General features: G+C 49.9%; 1 protein-coding gene across 1 annotated transcript in view; it reads right to left on the bottom strand.

The window, feature by feature from the left end:
- LOC102454332 (scavenger receptor class F member 2-like) overlaps positions 1 to 22,087 on the bottom strand; it is a 264,639-nt gene that overhangs the window by 93,009 nt on the left and 149,543 nt on the right. Inside the window, exons 7-8 of the mRNA XM_075914780.2 lie at positions 19,198 to 19,301; positions 11,609 to 11,726 (exon numbers count right to left, since the gene is read on the bottom strand). Of these exons, the coding sequence (XP_075770895.2) occupies positions 11,609 to 11,726; positions 19,198 to 19,301 (222 nt within the window). The remainder of the gene's footprint in view (positions 1 to 11,608; positions 11,727 to 19,197; positions 19,302 to 22,087) is intronic.

Below are 22,087 nucleotides of genomic sequence, written 5' to 3'. Positions count from 1 at the left end.
CCCCCAGGCCAATTATTGCAGCTGGGGGCGGGGGAGCACGCACAATCTCTCGCCCCTGCCAGGGTTGGGGGGGAGGGGGAGGAGGAGACTTTGTACACTCCCCTGCCTCCAGGCCAATTAGGGTGTGCAAAGTCTCTCGCCTCTGTCCCCGTACCAGGGCAGGACTCAGGCTGAATCAAACGGCTTTGCAGGCCAGATCATGCCCACCCCTGCTTTAGAGGAAAGCTGTTGTTGGATTCAGTGGTGTGGGAGGGGTCCCACTTCTCTCATAGGGAGTCATCCCCCTACTCCTTCAGCCATCTCTCCCTTGCCATGGATCCTGGCAGAGGTGTGCTCTTGAGTGCTTGGAATAGTGGTCACTGGCCTATGCCAGGGGCTGCTTTGGAATTTGTGGGGTTTTCCCCCAATGTCAGGACCCTATTCCAGATGCCCCTATTCAGTTGTATCTGAAAGAAGGGTGCCTGCATTCCATCAGGCAGCACTCGATCCACACTCTGATACTGAACTGAGCATCAAGCTTCATGATCTGAATCAATGGGATCCCATTGGTGCAGAAGGGGAGGAGGACGGCCCTCTGCTGCTAAAGGCCTCCTCCCCAGAGGAAGCTGTGTCAGGGCAGGCATGTAATTTCCTCAAAACAGCATGATGCATGGGGATGGCACAAAGGGAGGGAGGGAGGGAGGGGCAAGGAGCCAGCAGCTGGTGGGCAGAGCCATCCTGTCTGTCCAGCTGCCCCAGGCCTCATGCTTTCGGGGACCAGAGGGCTAGTAGGGGGCCTTGCACCATCAGCAGGGGTTGGGCCTGCCCCTGCAGTCACCGGCAGTTGCAGGAAGCAGAGCGACGCAGCTGGGAGCCGTCGGAGTGGAGCAGGCTGGGGCCAGGGAGCTCCACTTCTTGCTGTTGCTAGTGAGTGTGGGGGGTGGGGGACTCCCGCTGCCAGTACCAGGCTCCCTGGTAGACTCCTGGGCCATGTTGCTCAGGGGTAAGGAGCAATATTCCCTCTAATTTTTTGCAGGAAGGGATGGAACAGAGGCAGGGTTTGGGAGAAGGGGTGGAGTGGGGGGCAGGGTGGGAAAAGGTTCCTCCCCACACCACCCCCAGGCTAGGGGTGGTGTGGGGAGGAATTGTGGGGGGGCAGTCACCTGGCCAGTGCCTCCCTAGCGTTCCTCCCCAGCAGTCACCACTGCCTCAAAATGTCAAAAGGCCCACCAGGAGCTGCTGAAGAGGGTGTCTTCAAACTTAGTCTTACGGAAAAAGGTAGCAAAGGAGTCTTCCCATAGGCTGGTTGACATCATGACCGCAGCAGGCCTGTCAAAACCAGCCCTACCTCTCACTCAGGCTATTATGGAACTGGTGAAAGCCCTGTGGCAACCCCCTGCCTTCCTTCCCACCATCTCAAAAAGGGCTGAGATGAAGTAGTTCGTGACTGCCCTAGGTTATGAGTTCCTATGCATTCACCCACCTTGAGGTCTTTGGTGGTGTCCACAGCCAAGAAGCAGGGCCTGACAGGGGTGACTTCTAAAGCAAAAGACTCCAAAAAATTGGACCTTTTTGGTAGAAAGGTTTACTCAAACAGGGGACTACAGCTTAAGATCGCTAACCATTAGGCACTGCTGGACAGATATAACTTGAATATGTGGGACTCCATTTTGAAGTTCAAAGATTCGTTTCCCCAAGAGACAGGGAAGGAGTTCTTGCGGGTGAAGGATTGGAAGTCAATAGCCAGGGCTTCCTTGCAAACCATCCTGGATGTGGCAGATTTAGTAGCCAGGTCTATGGCCCCACGGTGGCTATGCATAAGATCTTATGGCTACAGTCCTCCAGTCTCCCACTTCAGCTCCAAACAACCCTTCAGGATCTCCCCTTCAAAAGGGCTTTGCTCTTGGTGCACACAGACACCAAGATTCATGGGCTGAAGGACTCCACAGTGACGTTCAAATCCCTGAGATTGTATACCCTGGTGACTGAGGAAGTGCTACAAGCCTCAGCAGCCCACCCATTTTCCACCCCACCATGCCCTGCAGAGGAAAGGGAGCAGGGGTTTTAAACACAGGCAGCCGCCCCTCCCATTTACCTCAGTGGCAACGTATGTCCTGCTCAGACACCCAGGGGCTCTAAGCAGACTTTTTAATGGGACGCTCTTGGATGTTATACCAGTTCCTGTGCTGCTGGATCCTGTTTTCCCTTTATTTTTGAGCCACCTGTTCTGCTTCATCATGGCATGGTCCCATATCTGCACAGACCAGTAGGTGCTGAGCATAGTAGAAGCAGGTTATACACACCAATTTATTTCTACCCACCCCCACTCTCCCTCCCTGTCCCTCTTCAGGGACCTCTCTCACAAGCAACTTCTAGTCCAGGAGGTGCAAGCTATCCTCTGGGTGGGAGCTGTGGAAGATGTTCTATAGGATTTAAGAGGTGAGGGATTTTAGTCCTGCTATTTCCTAATTACAAAATCCAAGGGTGCTCTCAGACCTATTATAGACCTGCACTTGCTCAATGGCTACCTCAAGAAACTAAAGCAAGGGTCTCAAAATCCTAGCCTGAGAGCCATCTGCAGCCTGAGCACTTCCCCAATCCAGCCCACAAAATGTTTTGAAAAAGTTATTTAATCAAGCCCACGTGGCTGCTGACATGGGGGGGGGGGGCGGGGGGGCACACAGGGACTTGCCCTCACACAGGGATCCCAGCAGCACACAGGCCCCCAGCTCCCACATAGTTCCGGCTGCAGAAGGCACTGCTCTGTCTGGGAAGCCATGCTGACTGCCCTCCACTGCAACGTGAACCCCGTACTTGCCAAGGAGACTAATGAGTTGATACGCTTCTGCACCCAGTGTGTGGGTTTTGCTTTCGGTTACCCCAGGCAGGGGCAGAGGATCCCAGCATGAGAGTGCAGATGTTAGTCGGGGAGGTGGACATCCCAGTGCAAGTACAGAAGAACGGTCATACTGGTTCAGAACAAAGGTCCATCCAGCCCAGTATCCTGTCTTCCAACAGTGGCCAATGCCAGATGCCCCAGAGGGAGGGATCACAACAGGTAATCATCACATGATCCCTCTCCTGTCACCCATTTCCAGACAAACAGAAACTAAAGATACCATTCCTACCCATCCTGGCTAACAGCCATTGATGGACCTAACCTCCATGAATCTATCCAGCTCTCTTTTGAACCCTGTTAAAGTCCTAGTCTTCACAACATCCTCTGGCAAGGAGTTCCACAGGTCGACTGTGCGCTGCATGAAGAAAAACTTCCTTTTGTTTGTTTTAAACCTGCTACCTAGTAATTTCATTTGGTGGCCCCTAGTTCTTATATTATGGGAACAAATAAATAACTTTTCCTTACTCACTTTTTCCACACCAGTCATGCTTTTCTAGACCTCTATCATATCCCCCCTTAGTCTTCTCTTTTCTAAGCTGAAAAGTCCCAGTCTTTTTAATTTCTCTTCATATGGGACCCGTTACAAACCCCTAATCATTTTTGTTGCCCTTCTCTGAACTTTTTCCAATGCCAAGATATCTTTTTTGAGGTGAGGAGACCACATCTGCACGCAGTATTCAAGATGTGGGCGTACCATGGATTTATATAGAGGTAATAAAATATTTTCTGTCTTATTCTCTATCCCTTTTTTAAATGACTCCTAACAGTCTATTTGCTTTTTTGGCTGCCGCTGCACACTGAGTGGATGTTTGCAGAGAACTATCCACAGTGACCCCAAGATCTCTTTCTTGAGTAGTTGTAGTTAAATTAGTCCACATCATATTGTACGAATAGTTGGGATTATTTTTCCCGATGTGCATTACTTTACATTTATCAACATTAAATTTCATTTGCCATTTTGTTGCCCAATCACTCAGTTTGGTGAGACATGAGGGTGTCAGGGTGAGGACTCCATTTCATGACTTTTGTAGGATCCTGGTCTCTGTCTGGGCTCTTGGATGCAGGAGAAGACACTATCAACTTGAATGTACTGTATTGCCAACCCCAAGCATTCAAAATTCATGAATCAGCCCCCCCCCCCCCCCCCCCCCCAAGAGAAGGTTTTCCTTTAAATCACAGATAAAAGTACACTTGGGATCTTTTTATCTGACATTTGGTGTTTGAGGTCCAGTGGTGTAGCAAGGGGGCTGGGGGGCAGTTACCCACGGGTGTCACGCTAGGGGGGTGCCAATTTAGTGGCCAAAATTTATGTTGTTTTGAACTTTTTTATGATTAATTCCTATTTTGTATATGTTCCAACAGTCGACTGTGAAAAGGTTTCAGCGTAACATAGCTATCGTCCTATTTACTTTTTGAAGGTTTTGCTGAAACCTTTTCATAGTCGACTGTTGGAACATATACAAAATAGGAACTAATAAAGTTAACAATAACAATAACAATAACATAACTTTTGGCAGCTAAATTGGCGTCCCCCCCTAGTGTGGTGTCTGGGGGCAATTGCCCCCCCCCCCCAAGCTATGCCACTGTTGAGGTCTTTGGCTGGACTCAGGGCATGTTTTCTAGCTTTCTCCACAAACCATGAGCCCTAAAGTCTTTCTTAAAAAAAAAAAAAAAAAAAGGAAACAGAGGGCTGGGATTCTCTTCTAATACCATGCACCAACAAACAAGCATAATCTACTAAACCAGAGCAATCACAGTTGACAGCGGTGCATCAGGCAGTGAATTTTCCAGATCTGTCTTATTTCTCATAACACAGCTGGGGCTTTCCAGAAAAAAAAAGCCTCAATTATCAGGCGGCTTGTGATCAAATCAGGAGAGTTGGCATCACTGATATCTAGTCAGTTTCACAAAATGAGTTGTTAGTTTCACAGCTTACATCTATGGATGGGACAGCGCTGCACACACCCTTCCAGGCCACAAGGATGAGCTGTCAGCTGTGTTGAGCTGGCAGCATGAAGCCACTCTAGCCCCGCTGCGCTGCCAGTGATGGTGGCAGGGGCCCCCAATGAGTTTTAAATCACCTGGGGGCAGCAGGCGGGGCCAGGGGATGTGCGGAAGGGGAAGCGCATGGGCGTGCAGGAGGGTCCAGGAGATACATGGAGGGGTGCAATCGCACCGAGACCCCTGCCCCCTCACTATGAGGCTTTGAGGACTGCCACTGGCCCCAAGGTAAACTGAGTTTGACACCCCTGCTCTAAAGTTTTGCATGGTCTCTCTGGCTTCCATAATCCCTTCCCTGGGGCCTGGTGCAGTGCCCTCAGTAAGAGATGACTACTTCCACATTTCGATATTCCAAGGCAACAGAAGGATCCTTGGGTTCATTGTGAACCAGGCACATTACCAATTCATAGTACTCCTGTTCAGTCTGTCAGGGCCCCTAGGGGTTCACAAAGCACTGGGGAACTTATGCTCAGAGCCATGGCTGCCAATCCCACCCTCAAGGATCTGCTCCTGGCCACAATCCAGAGGTCCTGGCCTGGGTGCCATGCCTGGGGCTCTGCTCTCAGCTGCTTCTGCTGGCCTTGCACCTGGGGCCCTGGCTGCCAGCTTTGGCTACTCCCATCTGTAGCTCCAGCCTCAACTCCCTTACACCTGTCCTCATCCCTCACTCCTGGCTGTTGGGGAGAGGGGGGGCACAGACAGGGGTAAGAGAAGCATGAGGTAAAAAGTTTGGGGCCACTGATTAAGGATTTAGCACAGTACATGGGGCAGACTGGCCGAAGTTTAGAATGAGCTACAACCAGAACTGTCCCACCCACTGTGAAAAGATTCCGCCATTCCAGTGCTGCTAGCCAGAACACAGCCGTTCCCTCTGGGAGCTCTGTGCTGGGGAAGCAGCAGCCTATGCTTTTCCAGAGCTAACCCCATCCTGCAATGAGCCAGCACAGCCACAAAAAGCCAGAGAGTCCAACAAGCTATGGATGAAAGAAACTATTTCAAGTCTTTTCCAAAGGAATACTTCTGAAAACGAGTCTGTGTTTGCAAAGTGGCTTCTTTTATCTACTCAGTAATTCTATGCAGACCACATGTTCCCCAAACCACATGTGCAGTTTTGGAATTTACTTGGCACTACTGCCAAATGGAAGCTTCTGGCAGCAGTTGACTTTATGAGATGCAGCCACACTGACGGGAGATTTTTCCCCACAGCAATTTCAGTTGGAAAGGATCTGCTGGTCCCCTCTGCACTCCCTAACAGCAGCAGGATAGAGCCTATGGCTAGCCTAGATGATTTTATTGATCAGGGCATTAACACAGACAACTAACACTGTTAAGAAAGGAGTTGTGACAGTTTTGATTGCCCTTGCCAGTCCAACTTGTGTGCCCACAGTGCAATCCAAACCCATGCAGACTGGTATGGCCCAGAGTTGGACCCACCTCTCTAAATGGGAGAAGGCTCAACGTTGGGCAGAAGACCTCTGTAGTGTGGATAACCTGGGCATTTTGCTTCATCCTGCCCATGTAAGGCCTGACCCACACCTCAATAATCATAAACTCATAGAACACTAAAACTGGAAGGGATCTCAAGAGCTCATTGAGTCCAGTCCCCTGCCCTCACAGTAGGACCCAGCACAGTCTAGACCATCCCTGACAGGTGTCTGTCTAACCTGCTCTTAAATATCTCCAGAGATGGGGATTCCACAACCTCCCTGGGCAATTTATTCCAGTGTTTCACCACCCTGACAGGTAGGAAGTTTTTCCTAATGTCCAACCTAAACCTCCCTTGCTGCAGTTTAAGCCCATTGCTTCTCATCCTAACCTCAGAGACCAGGAAGAACAACTTTTCTCCCTCCTCCTTATAATACCCTTTTGGATACTTGAAAACCGCTCTCATGTCCCCTCTCAGTCTTCTTATAATGAAATGCTTCAGCCCAACAGACAGGTCTGAGCTGGGCCGCATCTGTCTATCAGGGTTTTTGCAATGCCCAACTGGCAGCCAACACCCCTCCAGCTTCCACATTGTCTGTGGCACCCTGCCATAAAAGGCCAGTCAAGAAGAACAGGTCATTTCTGGAGTCTCTGCTACCTGTATGGACTTGAAGCTCGCCTGGGCACATGGGTTTTCCAAAACAGCGCAAGACCAGCAGCAACCTTATGCAATCTGTTGCTATTTCCCACCTATCATTGGACCCAGTCATGTGAGAGACAGTGCCTTTGGAATTCACAGCCTTTCAGGGCCACTGCAAAACCCTGCAGATCAGCCTAGTTCACTCCCTGCATTTCCTAGTCATTCTTGGCATCTCCTGGCTCACTATGTATAGTCTGCATATTCACTGGGGCGGGGGGAGGCAAGCGTGTTTTGTTTTTGCTCTCCATTTTGCTGGCAATGTTGTCTGCTCAAACCCAGTTCCATGCCAGAGGCCATCAGTAGTTTAAGCCTAATAAACCCTGGCATCCCCTGTAATTCAGGAACAAAGGGGATCATATCAGCAAAACCTCCATCAACACCTGCGACTCCCCCAGTAGCCCCAGCTATACCATTGAAATACAAAAGCGACAAGGAGTCCTGTAGCACCTTATAGACTAACAGATGTATTGTGGAGTTCATAGGGTACACCATTTTGCCTGAAGGGCTGACTGTGGATCCATGTAAGGTATCTGCCACCTCCAAGTGGGAAGTTCCAAAGAATGTGTGAGAGGTATAATTCCTTGATTTTCCCAATGTTTTAACAAGGGGTATTTCTACCTGGTAGTCCCTATCAGGGTGCTCTTCTGGAAGGGAAAAGTATTTGTTCTCCTGAGGCTCAATACACCTTTGACAAAGAGAGCTTTCACTATGGCTTCCATCCTTGTTCATCCAGATCCCATATAATTCACTGTGGAGGCCAATGCATCTAATTTACCACTGGAGCCACACATCACAAAAATAGGGTCACATAATCAACTCCACTCATGTGCTTTTATTCACAAAAGCTAGCCCCACCAGAAGGGAACAACAACATTTGGGATAAGAAGTTACTGGTAATCAAGGCAGCTTTTGACAAGTGGTGTCATCTCCTGGAAGGACTCTGTTTCAGCTCCCTACTGATCACAAGAACTTGGGATATTTCTGGATGACCCAAAACTTAAAGGCTGTGTCTACATTGGCAAGATCTTGCCACCTGTCTACACTGGCCGCGAGTACCTATGCAAGAACACTGATGTCCTAGGCTACGTCTACACTGGCCCCTTTTTCGGAAGGGGCATGCTAATTTTGAAAGTGGGAATAGGGAAATCCGCGGGGGATTTAAATATCCCCCGCGGATTTAAATAAACATGGCCACCGCTTTTTTTCCGGCTTGGGGAAAAGCCGGAAAAAAAGCGTCTAGACTGGCCCGATCCTCCGGAATAAAGCCCTTTTCCGGAGGATCTCTTATTCCTACTTCAAAGTATGAATAAGAGATCCTCCGGAATAGGGCTTTATTCTGGAGGATCGGGCCAGTCTAGACGTTTTTTTTCCGGCTTTTCCCCAAGCCGGAAAAAAAGCGGCGGCCATGTTTATTTAAATCCGCGGGGGATATTTAAATCCCCCGCGGATTTCCCTATTCCCACTTTCAAAATTAGCATGCCCCTTCCGAAAAAGGGGCCAGTGTAGACGTAGCCCTAATGTATGAAATCAGGGCTTCTTGCGCAAATACTCTGATGCTCCTGCTCAGGAATAAGCTCTCTTGCGCAACTGTTCTTGCGCAAGAGGCCAGTGTAGACAGGCAATGTTAATTTCTTGTGCAAGAAAGCCCGATGGCTAAAATGGCCATCAGAGCTTTCTTGCGCAAGAGAGTGTCTACACTGGCATGGATGCTCTTGCGCAAACGCACATGCCAGTGTAGACGCTCTCTTGCACAAATACTTTAACACAAAAACTCCTGTGTTAAAAGTATTTGCGCAAAATCTTGCCAATGTAGACATAGCCAAACAGTGTCAAATCTCCTGGTCACTATTTTTTGCCCAACCTGAAGTTGACTTACTGCTCCAGAAGCCAGTGGATAATATCTACTCTGTGACCAGCTCTACCATGGGATTTCCACTGAATTCATCCAGAGAAGCCTGGGCCAAGGGCCTCTGGAAGGAACCTTTGAGAGGAGGGCACCATCAGGAGTGAGATTCTTCAGCTGAGACAGAAGGCTAGCCAGCCCAGCCTTCAGGCAGATTAATGAGCTCAGCTGGGATGTGGACATCCCATTGACAGTCTGATTGGCTGTCTGGAGAGAACCAGCAGGCCTGCTTCTGAGCTCAGCTTCAGCAGATTGCTGGCTGCTCAATGATTATCTCTGCAGCCACAATCAGTCCTGTGCCTGCCTTATTCCTAGCCTTGTTCCTGTTCTACTCTACTCTGTTCCAGTCCTGCTTCCTTGTGACTCCAGCTCTGACCTCGGTTTGACTCCTGGTTCCTGACTGTAGCTCTGACCCTTGACTTAGGTTCCTGGCTCTGAAGTCCTGCTCCAACCACCAAGCATAATTCCTGCTCTAGCCATTAGGCATGACCATCCATGTCCTGCCATGACATATAGGCCATTGTAGTCTCTTGATACAAGTGGCCAGTCTTTTACTAAACTGCCCAACATACCCAATTTCTTCAAACGTCCAGACACTCTTTAATTTTTCTCTTAGCGAGCTATTTGTTCCCTGTCTTCTGTGTCCCTTACACTTTCACTCCATCTCTGCCGTCACCATCTAGGGCACAGCAACTGGCAGGTGTGATTCCCAACTTGGGGAGATGTACACATGCTAGCTTGGTGAGATGTACACAGAAGTGAGCTAGCATGCTAAAAATAGCACTTTAGCAGTAGAGGCTTGAGCAGCAGCTGGGGCTAGCTGCCCAAGGGCCAGACCATATGCCCACATGGGTATGTATTCAGGCAGCTATTTAATCAGGAGACCAGTATTTGGTCATAAAGCCCCTAGGGGAAGCTGAGGGCATAATGGCACCAGTACTTAGCAGGCCATACACTTTCCTCCACTCTACTGCTATGCCTCTTGGGGAAATTCATGCCTGATCCCTTGTGGGCATCATGGCACATCTTGTAACAGCATGAGTTTTACCCAAGTGTCTTACCCAAATTTGATGGGTGTGGAAGGCAGTCTTCCACTCACCCTATATTTCCCTAAGCTTCCTCTTGGGAGTGCTATCCCTGGCTCCCAGGCCTCTTTGCAGTGCATTGTTAGAGGGACATTCTGCCCAGAGGTGGCTTCATGCCCCCCCCCAGCCCTGCCCATAGTCACCCTGCACTGGAGGACACATGCACTGGCAGACAGAAAAGTCCTGGAGACTGGGCCTAAGCCAGTGGAGTGAAGGCCACTAAATGTGGCCATTATTATAACCCTGTTTGCAATTACCCAGAGTTTTCAGAAGTCTTCACCTTTTTGGTTGAAATTTTGCAGGCTCAGTCTGTGTCTGCAAAAGTAGTTCAGTCATAGCAGAGAATGAGGAATAATATACTCCCCTGCTGTGGAAACATTTTACATTGATTTTAAACAGCTTTACTGTAGAGATGGGTGGGAGGGAATGTGCCAAGTGGGGGCCCTGGCTGAGCAGCAGATGGGAGGAGGAGGGGTGAAGGGGCTAGCGTCCTGGCTGAGTGATCATGCTCCTATTCGAACAGGATTTTTTTTTCATGGATTCACAGATTTCAAGGCCAGAAGTGCCCATCCTGATCATTCTGTCTGGCCTTCTGGGTTATAGGCCAGAGAACCCACCCAGGGATTCTGCTGTCCAGCCCAAGAACCTCTGTTTGAACCACAGCAGATCTTTAGAAAGAAACCCCCAGTCCTGATGGAAGGGCTCCCAGTTACACACAGGCCCTCGTACCTGGGTAATTGTTTCAATGTTCTCTACCCCTCACTGTGCCGTGTTTCAGTTCTGGATTTGCCTAGCATGAGCTACCAGCCATCAGATCCCACTCTGCCGGATTAACACACTCCCATGCCAGCTCTCTTCTCTCTGTGCGAACTGGCCACGGGACTGATCTCCGAGCATTTGGCAAGCACATTGCACAGTCCTCTCATGCAAATTTCTCATTGATCTGGTTCTGTGCCCTCTATGGCTGGCTGCTTTGAGGGTTAGTTTAGGAACAGGCACACTCACTCCCTTGGCACTTTGAATGGCGCCATTTCCCAATACGTCAGGGAACAACCTGATCTAGTTAAAGGGATCTTGCTTCTGCTGGCAATGCTGTATTTTCCCCTTCCTGCTCCAAAAAATGCACCACGCACCTAGGGGCATGAGCCAGAGGCTGAGCGCGCTCGTATAGGGAGGATCTCAAAACCCTTTACAGCCACCTGAACAGACTCCCCTTCTACCCCGCCCAGCCTGCAGATGGTGATGCTGAGACACAGAACATCAATGAGACCACTGGCATAGACCAGGATAAACAGCTTGTCCGCTTCTCTTTCTTGGAAAGTGGAGTTTAGTTTAGGTTGATTTCTCCACTTTTTTTTTCCCACTCCACCACTGGGTGAGACCTGTCTAAGGGCACGGAGTCAGCACTGGGCCGAGGTTTAGCCCCTGCAACCCCTGTTCCCCAGTGCTGCACTTTGACCACATGGGACAGAGCCTCCCCCAGCAGCCAGAGCTGGCGTATGAGGTGGGGTGGCTAGTGCCTAAGGCAAGTGATAAGGCACCCAGCAACTTAGACGTTGGCCCAAGAAGGCCACACGCTGGGCTCTCAGTGTGGAAGCAAAGGCACAGACACTTACCCCTGAGCTTCCTCCTTTTTGCGACAGACACAGCAGCAGCAGAGTAGTGAGAGGAGGAGGATGAGTAGCAAAGCCAGCAGGGCCCCTGCTGCGATCACTCCCATCCGCTGATTGGCCTCTGAAAAGGGACGAGATACCCATTAACACACTGCCCTGGGGAGCCAGTTGCCCATCCCACTCCCAAGGAAAGATGCACAAAGAGGAGTAGCACAGCCAAAGCGATGAGCCAGCTGCATCCTGAGTGGATGAGAGTGGGGCTAAAAAGCAAAAATATTCATTTAATACATTTTAAACCTGGGCGGGGAGACCATTGTGATCATCTAGCCTGACCTCCCCTATAACACAGGCCAGAGAATCCATCTAGATGGTTAGATGCCCAGTACTGACTGTAACTCAGGCATTGACATCCTTTGAGAAATCCCAGTTAAAGTTTCCAAGTGATGGATAATCCACCACATCTCTAGGTATCCTCACTGTTAAAAATGGGTCCCTTATTTCTAGTCTGATTTGCACCAGCTGCAACTTCCACCTGTGAGATCTTGTTTTGCCTTTGTCACACAGATAGTTCAGAGAGTCCACAAGGGTCCCTTACAATCATCTATTCTGACTTCTTGTTTCACACAGGCCAGGCAACTGCCCCAAAATAATGCCCAGAGCAGAGCTTCTAGAAAAAAAATCCATCTTGATTTAAAAATTGTCAGTGATGCACACTCTGTCACAACCCTCAAGTCCTTCATCCTGTAAATTATGGCCTATGTTCCTTATTCCTAGATGTACACATTTACATGTAACCGTATCAAAATGCATATAGTTTGCTTGGCCCAGTTTCCCAATTGATCCAGATTGCTCTGAATCAATGACTAGTTTGTTATTTACCTCTGCCCTAGTTGGTATCATCTGCAAACCTTATCAGTGAGGGTTTTTACTTTTCTTCCAGAGAATTGATAAAGCTGCTAAGTAGTGTAGGGGCAAGAAACACATCCACTCAATGACAATTCCCTGTTTATAGTTAAACTGAGATTTATCAATTAGCCATCTTTTAATCCATTTAATGTGTGCCATGTTAATTTTACATACCTCTAGTGGCACCAAGTCAAACACCTTACAGAAGCCTAAATATATGACACCAACACTATACTAACCATACCTGTCATCTCATCCAAAGAATATATCAAATTGGCTCATGTCATGACCAGCATGTGAGTGGTCTGAGGTAATAGCTGCAATTGAGGCAGGGCCAGGCTAGGTGTACACCAAGATATCATAGTTTGAGACAGGCCAGATGGCAGGTGGAGAATCACAGGCAGGGTCGTGTTATCAGGAGACCAGAGTCAGACAGTAGGAGCTGGTAACACAGGGGAATGGGCATCCTAAGTATTTTTTTCATAAATACACCTTGATTAGCATTAATTACATTACCCCCCCCTTTGTTATTATTGAGTTCTGTGGCAGCTGCTCCATTATTTTGCCCAGGATTGATGTCAGTCTTACAAGCCTATAATAGCCTGGGTCAGTCCATTAACCCTTTTTAGAAATGAGCACACAATTCCCTTTCATCCAATCTTCTGGAACTTCCCCACTATTCCAAGACTTTTCAAAACCAACATTAATGGTACATTGAGCTCCTCAGTCAGCTCTTTTAAAACTCTTGGGTGCAAGTCCTCTGCAGCTGCTGATTTAGAGCAATTTACTATCAGAAATCTCCTGTGTAGGCACTTGTACACTGTGATAAGTCACTTCCTAATCTGTTCTTTATTAAGGTAAACACAGTGATCTCCTTGCATCTCTCACTATAGGGTGATCTTGAATCATTCTTGTGGCTCATCTTTGAATCCTCTCCAATTTGCCAACATTGTTTTTGAAATGTTGACACTAGAACTGGATGCAGTTTTTAATCATGGTCTCATCTCACCTATATGTCACCTCCCTGTTCCTACCCAATCTTCCCCGAGAGTTCATAGGGCTGCCATTAAAATCTGGAGGTTGTCCACATAAGGACAATAGTCAGCACATGTTTTTGAATGAGCTTCTGCAGATAAGGTTAAAGGGAAAAGAGAATGCAACAAGAGAATCCTCTATCTGAAACACTGACAGAGTGATGAGAAAGGTAGGAGGAGGCTCAGAACCCGAGGGAGGCGGGTACCATTCCAAGAAGGACAGCATGGTTGATGGCATGGGAGGTGTCTGGCAAATTAAAGAGGATGGAGCACTGGATCTGGGTGTGGCCAGAGAGAAGACATTCTGGTGAGAGCTGTTTCAGTGGTACACAGAAGGAAGATGCTGGAATGAAAAGGGTCTACAATGGCACTAGAGGAGAGGAACTCCAATCAGCAATTGCAGATGACAGGTTCAATGAGCTTTGAGATGAAAGGGAAAAAGGAAATGGTGTGGCAGTTGAAAGCATCAGGCATGTTTCATGGGTCCCACAGGAAATTGCATAATTTTAAACCATCTGTGTAACCAGAAATGCAAGAAGGAGCAGTGCTTCTGCTGTGCAATGAGGCTAGAGTTTCTGTCTACATTTTACAGACTGGAATTCCTGGCCCTGCAGGATTTTAACTGGAGCATTCCATGCATTTCACTTCCTAACACCACAGAATCCCTATATCCTTATTCCCTAAGGCCCTGCACTGCTTTCCCTGGACAGAACAAAAGTGAGATTTGGAGCCTTCTGGCCCAGCATGCCTCATTCCAACTGGGGCTTCTTTGAGGCTCCAAAGGGACTTCAACATGGGGCTTGAGGGAGAGAGAAAAGTAGATCAGAGCTAAGAGCTGAAGCCAGAGAACCCAGCTAACCACCAATGAAATTTCTCCAGCTTCCCCTCCTATTCTTTCCTGTGCAAGTACCCACTCTGCAAATTCCAGATGGAACCACTGGACTAAACAGTGTGGAAGAGTCCCCAGGCAGAGCCAGCAAACAGAGCTGCTGTCTCACATATGTGAATCTGCCAACAAGAATGAGGGGGTGAGCAAGTGTAGCCAGACAGAAACCCCGCCTCTCTCTCTCTCTCACTCTCTCTCTCCCCCCCCCCTTCCCCTCCCCTCCCCTCCCCTCCCTCTGACATCCTTGGGAGAGAGAATCCTTGAGAGCAAAACTCTGTCTTCAAAGGCTCCAGGGCCTCCAGAGGTGCTGGAATTACAATGGCCCTGGATGCTAGACAGGAACCAGATAACAGCGACAACTGGGCCAGCAGGCGATCGGGGCCTTGAGCTGCCCTTGGCTGGTACCAGTAATTGATACGTCTACACACCGTCCCGGAAGAGGAATCTGCCACCCCATCAGAAAGAATGTCTGGCCCTAATGATTTAGTTACCTCCACCTCACAGGTGCAAATTAAGCTTTGGACCCTCTGTGGGAATGGGCGTCACAAAGACATTCCAACTTAATTGGCATTTTAATGACAAGAGAAACATCTATGTGACCACAGGGGTATAAAGTGGGGCCCTGTGCCCCACTCTAATTGGAGATCCAACCATATACCTGCTGGTCAGGCGGTCTTGGACCCCCGAGACTTTAGGGACGCCTTCGTCTCGTATTGACTGCTTCCCATTGGGATTGAGAGAAACGCTGGCTTCGCCGGTGAAGGATAAACTTAATTTGTTGTCAGTATGACCCCTGCTGTGACCTGGATGTTAAGTCTGGTCTTTGTAAAGAGGTACGTGCTTGAACACAGGTATACAAAAGGAGGGGATCGGTGAAACTGGTTTGAACCTGTTGTAAGGCCTGAAAAGGGACTGTGAGGGGACAAATAATGATTGGAGGGAATTTGGTGCAAAGGGGCATGACCTGTATATGCATGCAATTGTAAGTGGTCAGTGAAAGAGGGGTAATTACCATGTAAGATAGTCCAAAAGACCTTGCCTTTTGTTTGGGCAGTTGCAGAAACTTTGCAGAAACTTTTTCCTGAGTATCCTGGAGGTTTTTGCCCTGGAATGCATTCCTGAATAAAGCTGGTTGCTTAAGAAGGGTGTCTGGAATTGATTTGGTAGGGGTTTTGGGCCCCCATCTGAACCCTCGGATTAAATTCTCCGTCACCGGAGTAAAGATCGCAGGGGTGAGAATATACCTGCTAGGTGTCTATTTTTGTGCGCATTTAATAAGAGCTCAGGGAACCAAAAGGGTTCCATGGTACCTTTAAGTGACTGTTGTTGTATTGTGTTGTCTGTAACCCAGCAGTAACATTTAACAGCTAAGCTTGCCTTGTAACAATAAAATAGTAACTATTTAAGCTTTAACCTGACTCCTCCTGTTGCTGTAACAGAACCAAACACAATCAAAAGAACCATAGCTGGTCGGGGTAAACGCAGTAAGAGCTGAGTGTTGAGTCGTGCCGCCTCCACGGGGCAGACTCTTGGGGTGCCCGTCAGCCTCCCTGGCTGCCTGCTGTGAAGGGACTCTGTCCTAGCAGTCAAAGACTTGAGTGTGATAGGGCTCACAGACCACTCACTACCCCGGCCACCGGCTAACAGCAGGGCGTTTGCTGCACAGCCTGCAGAGCAGCACAGGGCCCTGCAACTACAAGGCCAATGGAGTCACTAAACTGAACCTGGAGACTCTGGAAAAGAAGAGACAAACACCAAGCCAGTGAGTAAATGGAGCCCAGCCCTGAGCTGCAAGCCTCTAGGGCAGCCAGCAGCACTTGCCCACGTAGGCCCTGCCCAAGCTGTCGTGAAACAGGAGCTATGGACTACTGGCTCAGGGCAGCCCCAATTTCTCACAACTGTGCATAGAATTCACAGCTGGATGTGGAGGCTCAGGCAGGCTGCATGCCTCACCCTGCTTCCTGGAATGAAAGGGAACAGCATAGAGCTTGGTGCAGCTGCAGCATCTGCCAAGCAGAGCAGAGAAGTCATCACCCCAGAAAGTTTGTCTTCTCCAAAGGTACTAGAACCTGACACAAGGTGGTTCTGGAGAGGGGGTTGACTCAGAGTCCAGCCTAGCTCGCTGTGAAGAGGGACAGAGGCCAGGAAGCCCCCTCCTACCAGGGATGCTCCAGCCTATCACACTCCTAATGGATTCGATGCTGATGATAGGCAAAGTACCACACATGGCACAAATAAAGAGCCCCCTGGTTAAAACTCAGCCCCCAGGTGATGGTGTGGGAGAAAAATCAAATAACTCCAATTGTGTCTAAAGGGGGGACTGTGCAGGAAATCAAAACTCTCTAAAGAAAACTGCTGTAAGGGTTAAAAGTTTTCCAGACCTCTCTCCCTGTAACAGAGAGAAATCAAATTAACTCTCATCAAGACCCTTACAATGCCTCCGATCTCAACTTCATGGAGACTCCTAGGCTGTGTCTACACTGGCATCCCTTCCAGAAAAGGGATGCTAATGTAGAACGTTGGAATAGGCAAATCCGCGGGGGATTTAAATATCCCCCGCGGCATTTGCATTAACATGGCTGCTGCTTTTTTCCGGCTTGGGGAAAAGCCGGAGAAAAGCGCCAGGCTAGACGTGATTCTCCGGAAAATAAAGCCTTTTCCGGAGGATTTCTTATTCCTACTTTCAAAGTACTTCTGCTGAGACTTTCATATGTTAAAGAAAACAATCAACAACTAAACTGTCTGAGCATACTGTATAAAGGATCCCTGAACCTGTCTCTCAGGGTTGCTTTCACTCTGGTAGCTGTCAGCCTGCATGCATGCATAATAAAGTTTTCCTTCTAGATTTCTCTCCTGCCTCACTGCTTTGACCTCCAGCCCCGGACCCTTCTGGGGACTCTGTACCCCAGGGGAGCGAGATTTCCCCTACAATGGACAGTGCAGGCTGAGGTCACAGGACTTGGAAAGGAGCTGTTCTCACAGGCAGTCCATCATAGACTCCCATTCATAAATTTATCAAGCTCCAGCTCAAAACCAAGTCAGTTTATTTACCCTACCTCTTCCAGTGGGAGGCTGTTCCAGAACCTCGCTCCTCCCATCGTTAGAAACCTTCATCTAATTTCCAGCCTCAGTTTACCCACAGCCAATTTACCTCCATTTGCTCCTGAGCCATGTCATGGGGTGGATGGCCTATCCCCACTCTGGGGACCTGGGCCCAGCGGCTCACCCCATGGTCTAGCCCTGGTGAAAGCCCCGGTAGGCTGGACCTTTCAGCTCAGGGCCTAATCCATCACACCTCGGTCAGTGGGGTAGGGAGGCCCAGTGGCCAAGTCTCTAGCACCCCTCCATCTGCGGGGTAAATATGGCCCAGTGGCCGAGTCTGTAATGTCCCCCTTCTGTGGGGTTGGTATGGCCCAGTGACCGAGTCTATAGTTTGCTAAGTGGGTACTCTCCCTCTGGGGAGCAAGGGAAGGTGCGGGTAGGAGGGGCCGGGCCCTCCCTCTCCACCGGGCTCCAGCCCAGGGCCCTGTCAGTGGTAGGTGGTTTCCACCACTGGCTCAGTGGGGAGTTCCCCCCGAAATGTGCCAAGCCCGCCGGGGCACCTCCTGCTCCCCGCCCTGGGCTGCTTCCTACCCCAATCCCCTGGCCGGCGTAGTCCCCACCTGTGCTGGCGGATGCTGCTGCAGTGGCGGCGGCTACGGTTGGTGCAGAGTCTGCGGCTGGCGCAGCATCTGCGGCTGGAGCTCGTCTGGCAGGAGCTCCTTCCCTTCCGTTGGTCAGCCCCAAATAAGCTGCTCCTCTGGCCTTTATACTGCATCTGCAGTTGGAGCATGCCCAGCAGGGCTGTGGGGGAGGGGCCTTCTCAGCTCAGCAGGCCTGGTTAGCCTCCCGTCGGCCAGTGTGGGGTTGGTATGCCCCGTCACAGGCCAACACTGTCCTTTAGCTTCAATAGCTTGAGTCCTGCTAATCCACAGATATCCACGAGTATCCACATCTGTGGATGTGAATGTGGATATCTGCAGATCATTTTTGCAGATGCAGATAGCCACAGATATAAAGGCTCTATCAATAGCTCTTCACACTCCCTGGTGTTTATCTTCACTATTGCTGGTCTTTACAGAGTAGTAGCATCAGTGGGAAAGAGATTCTAACACAGTAAATACATTCAGGAATCCATCACTTCACCTGCTTCCTTGTTTGCCTGATTGTAGATCCTGTACCAGGCTCAACAGGTGACTCTCTGGCTCATCCAGAGCCGCTGCACCCATGCTCCAACTTGTTCTGATTTCCTCCCCACACTGTGATGATGGAGCAGCTTTGCAGACAATAAATCAGGCGATGGAAGAGCGTCATGCCAATGTCAGGAGAGTGTTCTCCAATGCCTAGCCTCCCTTGACACAGTGGCCATTCTAGAACCTGGACAAGGAAGTGTGCCGGAGATGTGTCTCTAAAATGCACATCTGGTGCAAGGACCACCTACCTGATCCAAGCCAACCAGTGATGGGAAGCCTGGGGGGCTCTCCTGGACAGTGAGTGCCAGAGGAATTGGGGAACATGTCAATTGGGGGGGAAAGTGAGCCTGGCTCCTCTTAGCAACAGGACTGGATGCACTGGGTAGGAGGGGCTGGATCACCTGGGGAGAGAAGCACCAGGACAGCTGAAAGCCCCACCCCCCACAGCTCTTATTTTCTAGATAATATATCAGAAAGGGGCCCTGCTCCCCTTCCCCATCCTACTCCACACCCAGACACAATGGCTGCACTTACCCATGTGGCAGGCTCCAGTCAGGGGGTCACAAGTGTCGTCGTGGCAGCTGCAGGACTTAGCACAGTTGACTCCGTACTGACCAACTGGGCATGTCAGGTTACAGCTGGAGAGGAGAGAGAATCCCACATTAGTGGGTCCAAGCACCCTACTGGCTCCCCACAGCCCTCTCTGTGTATTCATACCTCAGTACCACGAGGAGTAACGGTAGTTCGAACTAGGAAGCCTAGTCCGAACTACCTAGTTCATGCCACATGTAGCCGCACTGCACGGGGTTCGAACGAGCGGGGTTTTAAAAATGGCGGCTCCCCGCTTATGCAAATGAAGCCCGGGAAATTCAAATCCCGGGCTTCATTTGCAAGTGCGGTATGCCTACATTACCCTCCTAGTTCGAACTAGCGGGGTAGTGTAGACATACCCTCTGGGAGTGGAGGCCCCAGGGGTCCAGAGGGAGTGGACCCCCCCAAAGGGGCTCACGGCGGAGGCAGGGGGCTGGAGGCCCTGAGAGGCGCTGTCCCGGAGGCAGAGGGGCAGACCTCCCAGGTGAGAGTGGGCATCCCAAGATTGGGATGCTGCACTGGAGTGGGAGTTCCCGTGAGCCGTGACACCCTGGGGGTGGGTTCAAGTGTTCACCCCCGGTTTTAGGGATAAAAATCACTTGATGGTGGCAGCAGTTCCTCAAAATCTGTGCATTGTGATTCTGGGGGGAAGTTTTTGTAACCAGTGCCTGTAGAGGCAACGTTTTTTTTTTTCTTTTGAGCTCTTTGCGGGCCCCCATCTTCTGCACTTGGAGTGCCAGAGTGGGGAACAGCCCTGACAAGACCCTACGCAGAAATCTCCTCAAGTGAGATAAATGGACACCTAACTGTGCCCTTTGTGCAGGTCCTCCTGTAAGAAAAGAACAGAGCCACTTAAGCACAACTCTGACCATCCAAGCTGGGCTCCACAGACAGGGCACTTGGCAGCCATCTGAGGATCTGCATAGGACAGGACCTCACAGTCAGTGCTGTCTGTGGATGCAATCAGATCCACAGTAACTCATCTTGGTCCACCACCAGGAGGAGTTACTACTGATGAGACCAGCAATCTAACAGCTGGCAGAAAGGGCTCCTGGGAATTTGAGGGCCCCATATATTGCTGTCAGTACCTAAAGGCAACCTTCCTTACAAGTGATTCAAGAGTGTGCTTTAGTCAGGGATGGGGTCCTGCTAGCAGAATGGCTAATTGAAGCTGGCACTTTGGCCTCACTATGGCCCCAATGGAGCAATCACCAAACCACGTATGACAGTAGGAGTATGATGAGAATGGGTTAACTAATCCCATTGACTTCAGTGGGATTCCTTACATGCTTAACTGCATGGCTGGAGGCAGGCCTAAGGGGAGGCATTGGCAATCTCAATAGATAATGAAGTCACACTTTTTCCTCACCTGATTCATCAGCCAAGAGGCCATGGGTCTAGCCCACAGGTTGTAGCCCTGGCTCCTTGAACACCTCCTGGGCTTTAGCAAGCACTCCAAGAACTTGGAAATACAGAAACACAGCCTTTCCAAGCTCCTTCGTGTCCTCCAGCCTAAATCAGTGTAGACCACTCTACATGAGCTGTGGTCAGGCATGGAATGCAACCATCCACTCATTAGCAGCACTGCATGAGTGTAGCATGTGACTAGGGCTGCCACCTCTCCATGTCTTCCCAGGACCATCCCTTTTTTGAGGTAGCCGTCCTGAGAAATCTGTCAGGGTATGTCTACACTTGCCCCCTAGTTCGAACTAGGGAGGCAAATGAAGCATACTGAAGTTGCTAATCAAGCGCGGAATTTAAATATCCCACGCTTGATTAGCATATTAATGGCCAGTCGCCATTTTAAAATGCTGGTTGCCCAAATTAACTCGCCACGTGTAGACGCGGCAGTCCAATCCAAAACCCTTCCCTCGAATTAACTGTTACTCCTCATTGCATGGGGTGGTGACGTTCACGGCCAGGGGGCAGGGCCTGGAGCTGCTGTCATGCCACATGTCACCGCCCCGCTCCCCTTCGCCTCCCGCCATGGTGCTCGGCTGACTTCTGCGCTGGGCCGCCGCGGGGGAGCAAGCAGAGCAAGCGGCCATTTGGGCTCCCCTGCGGCGGCCCAGCTGAGTGGCGCAGAAGTCAGCTGAGCACCATGGCGGGAGGCGAAGGGGGGCATGAAGGGGGGCGGGGTGGTGACATACATGGCTGGGCCGCCACGGGGGAGCAAGTGGTGCAAGCGGCCGTTTGGGCTCCGCGCTCCCCATGCAGCACGGGGACGTGACTCAGGCAACAGCGCCGTCCAGAGGGAACAGCCAGCATTTCAATGTTACAGAGTCACAGACATTGGGCTACTATATATATGATGCCTGACATTTCCTGTTATAAGACCCTATTTTCAGTTGATTATAACTGAGCCAAACTTTGGGCTGACATTTTTTATGTTGGGTGCCTGTCTCAGACTGAATTGTTTTGGAAAAAAAGGAATGAGGGATCTTTCGGAAAAGGCTTTATTTTCTGAAAGATCCCCGTCTAGACTGGCACTTTTTGCCGGCAAAGCTCCGAGCCGGAAAAAAGCGGCAGCCATGTTTATGCAAATGAAGCGGGGGGGATTTAAATCCCCGCTTCATTTGCAAATGCGATAGGTCTAATTTGCATCCCTTTTACAGAAAAGGGATGCAGTCTAGACACAGCCGAGGTGTTTAAGTCTCGTCTTGACAAAGCCCTGGCTGGGTTGATTTAGTTGGGATTGGTCCTGCCTAGAGCAGGGGGCTGGACTTGATGAGCTTCTGAGGTCTCTTCCAGCACTATGGTTCTATGATTCTATGAGTGTTGCAGTGTAGACGTACCCCCTGAGTCTAGACCCCCAGGTGCAATGGCAAATTAT

The sequence above is a fragment of the Pelodiscus sinensis genome, chromosome W (genome assembly GCF_052426305.1).
Source record: "Pelodiscus sinensis isolate ZL-2025 chromosome W, ASM5242630v1, whole genome shotgun sequence".
Taxonomy (NCBI): domain Eukaryota; kingdom Metazoa; phylum Chordata; order Testudines; family Trionychidae; genus Pelodiscus; species Pelodiscus sinensis.
This window is presented reverse-complemented; position numbering and strand designations above follow the sequence as displayed.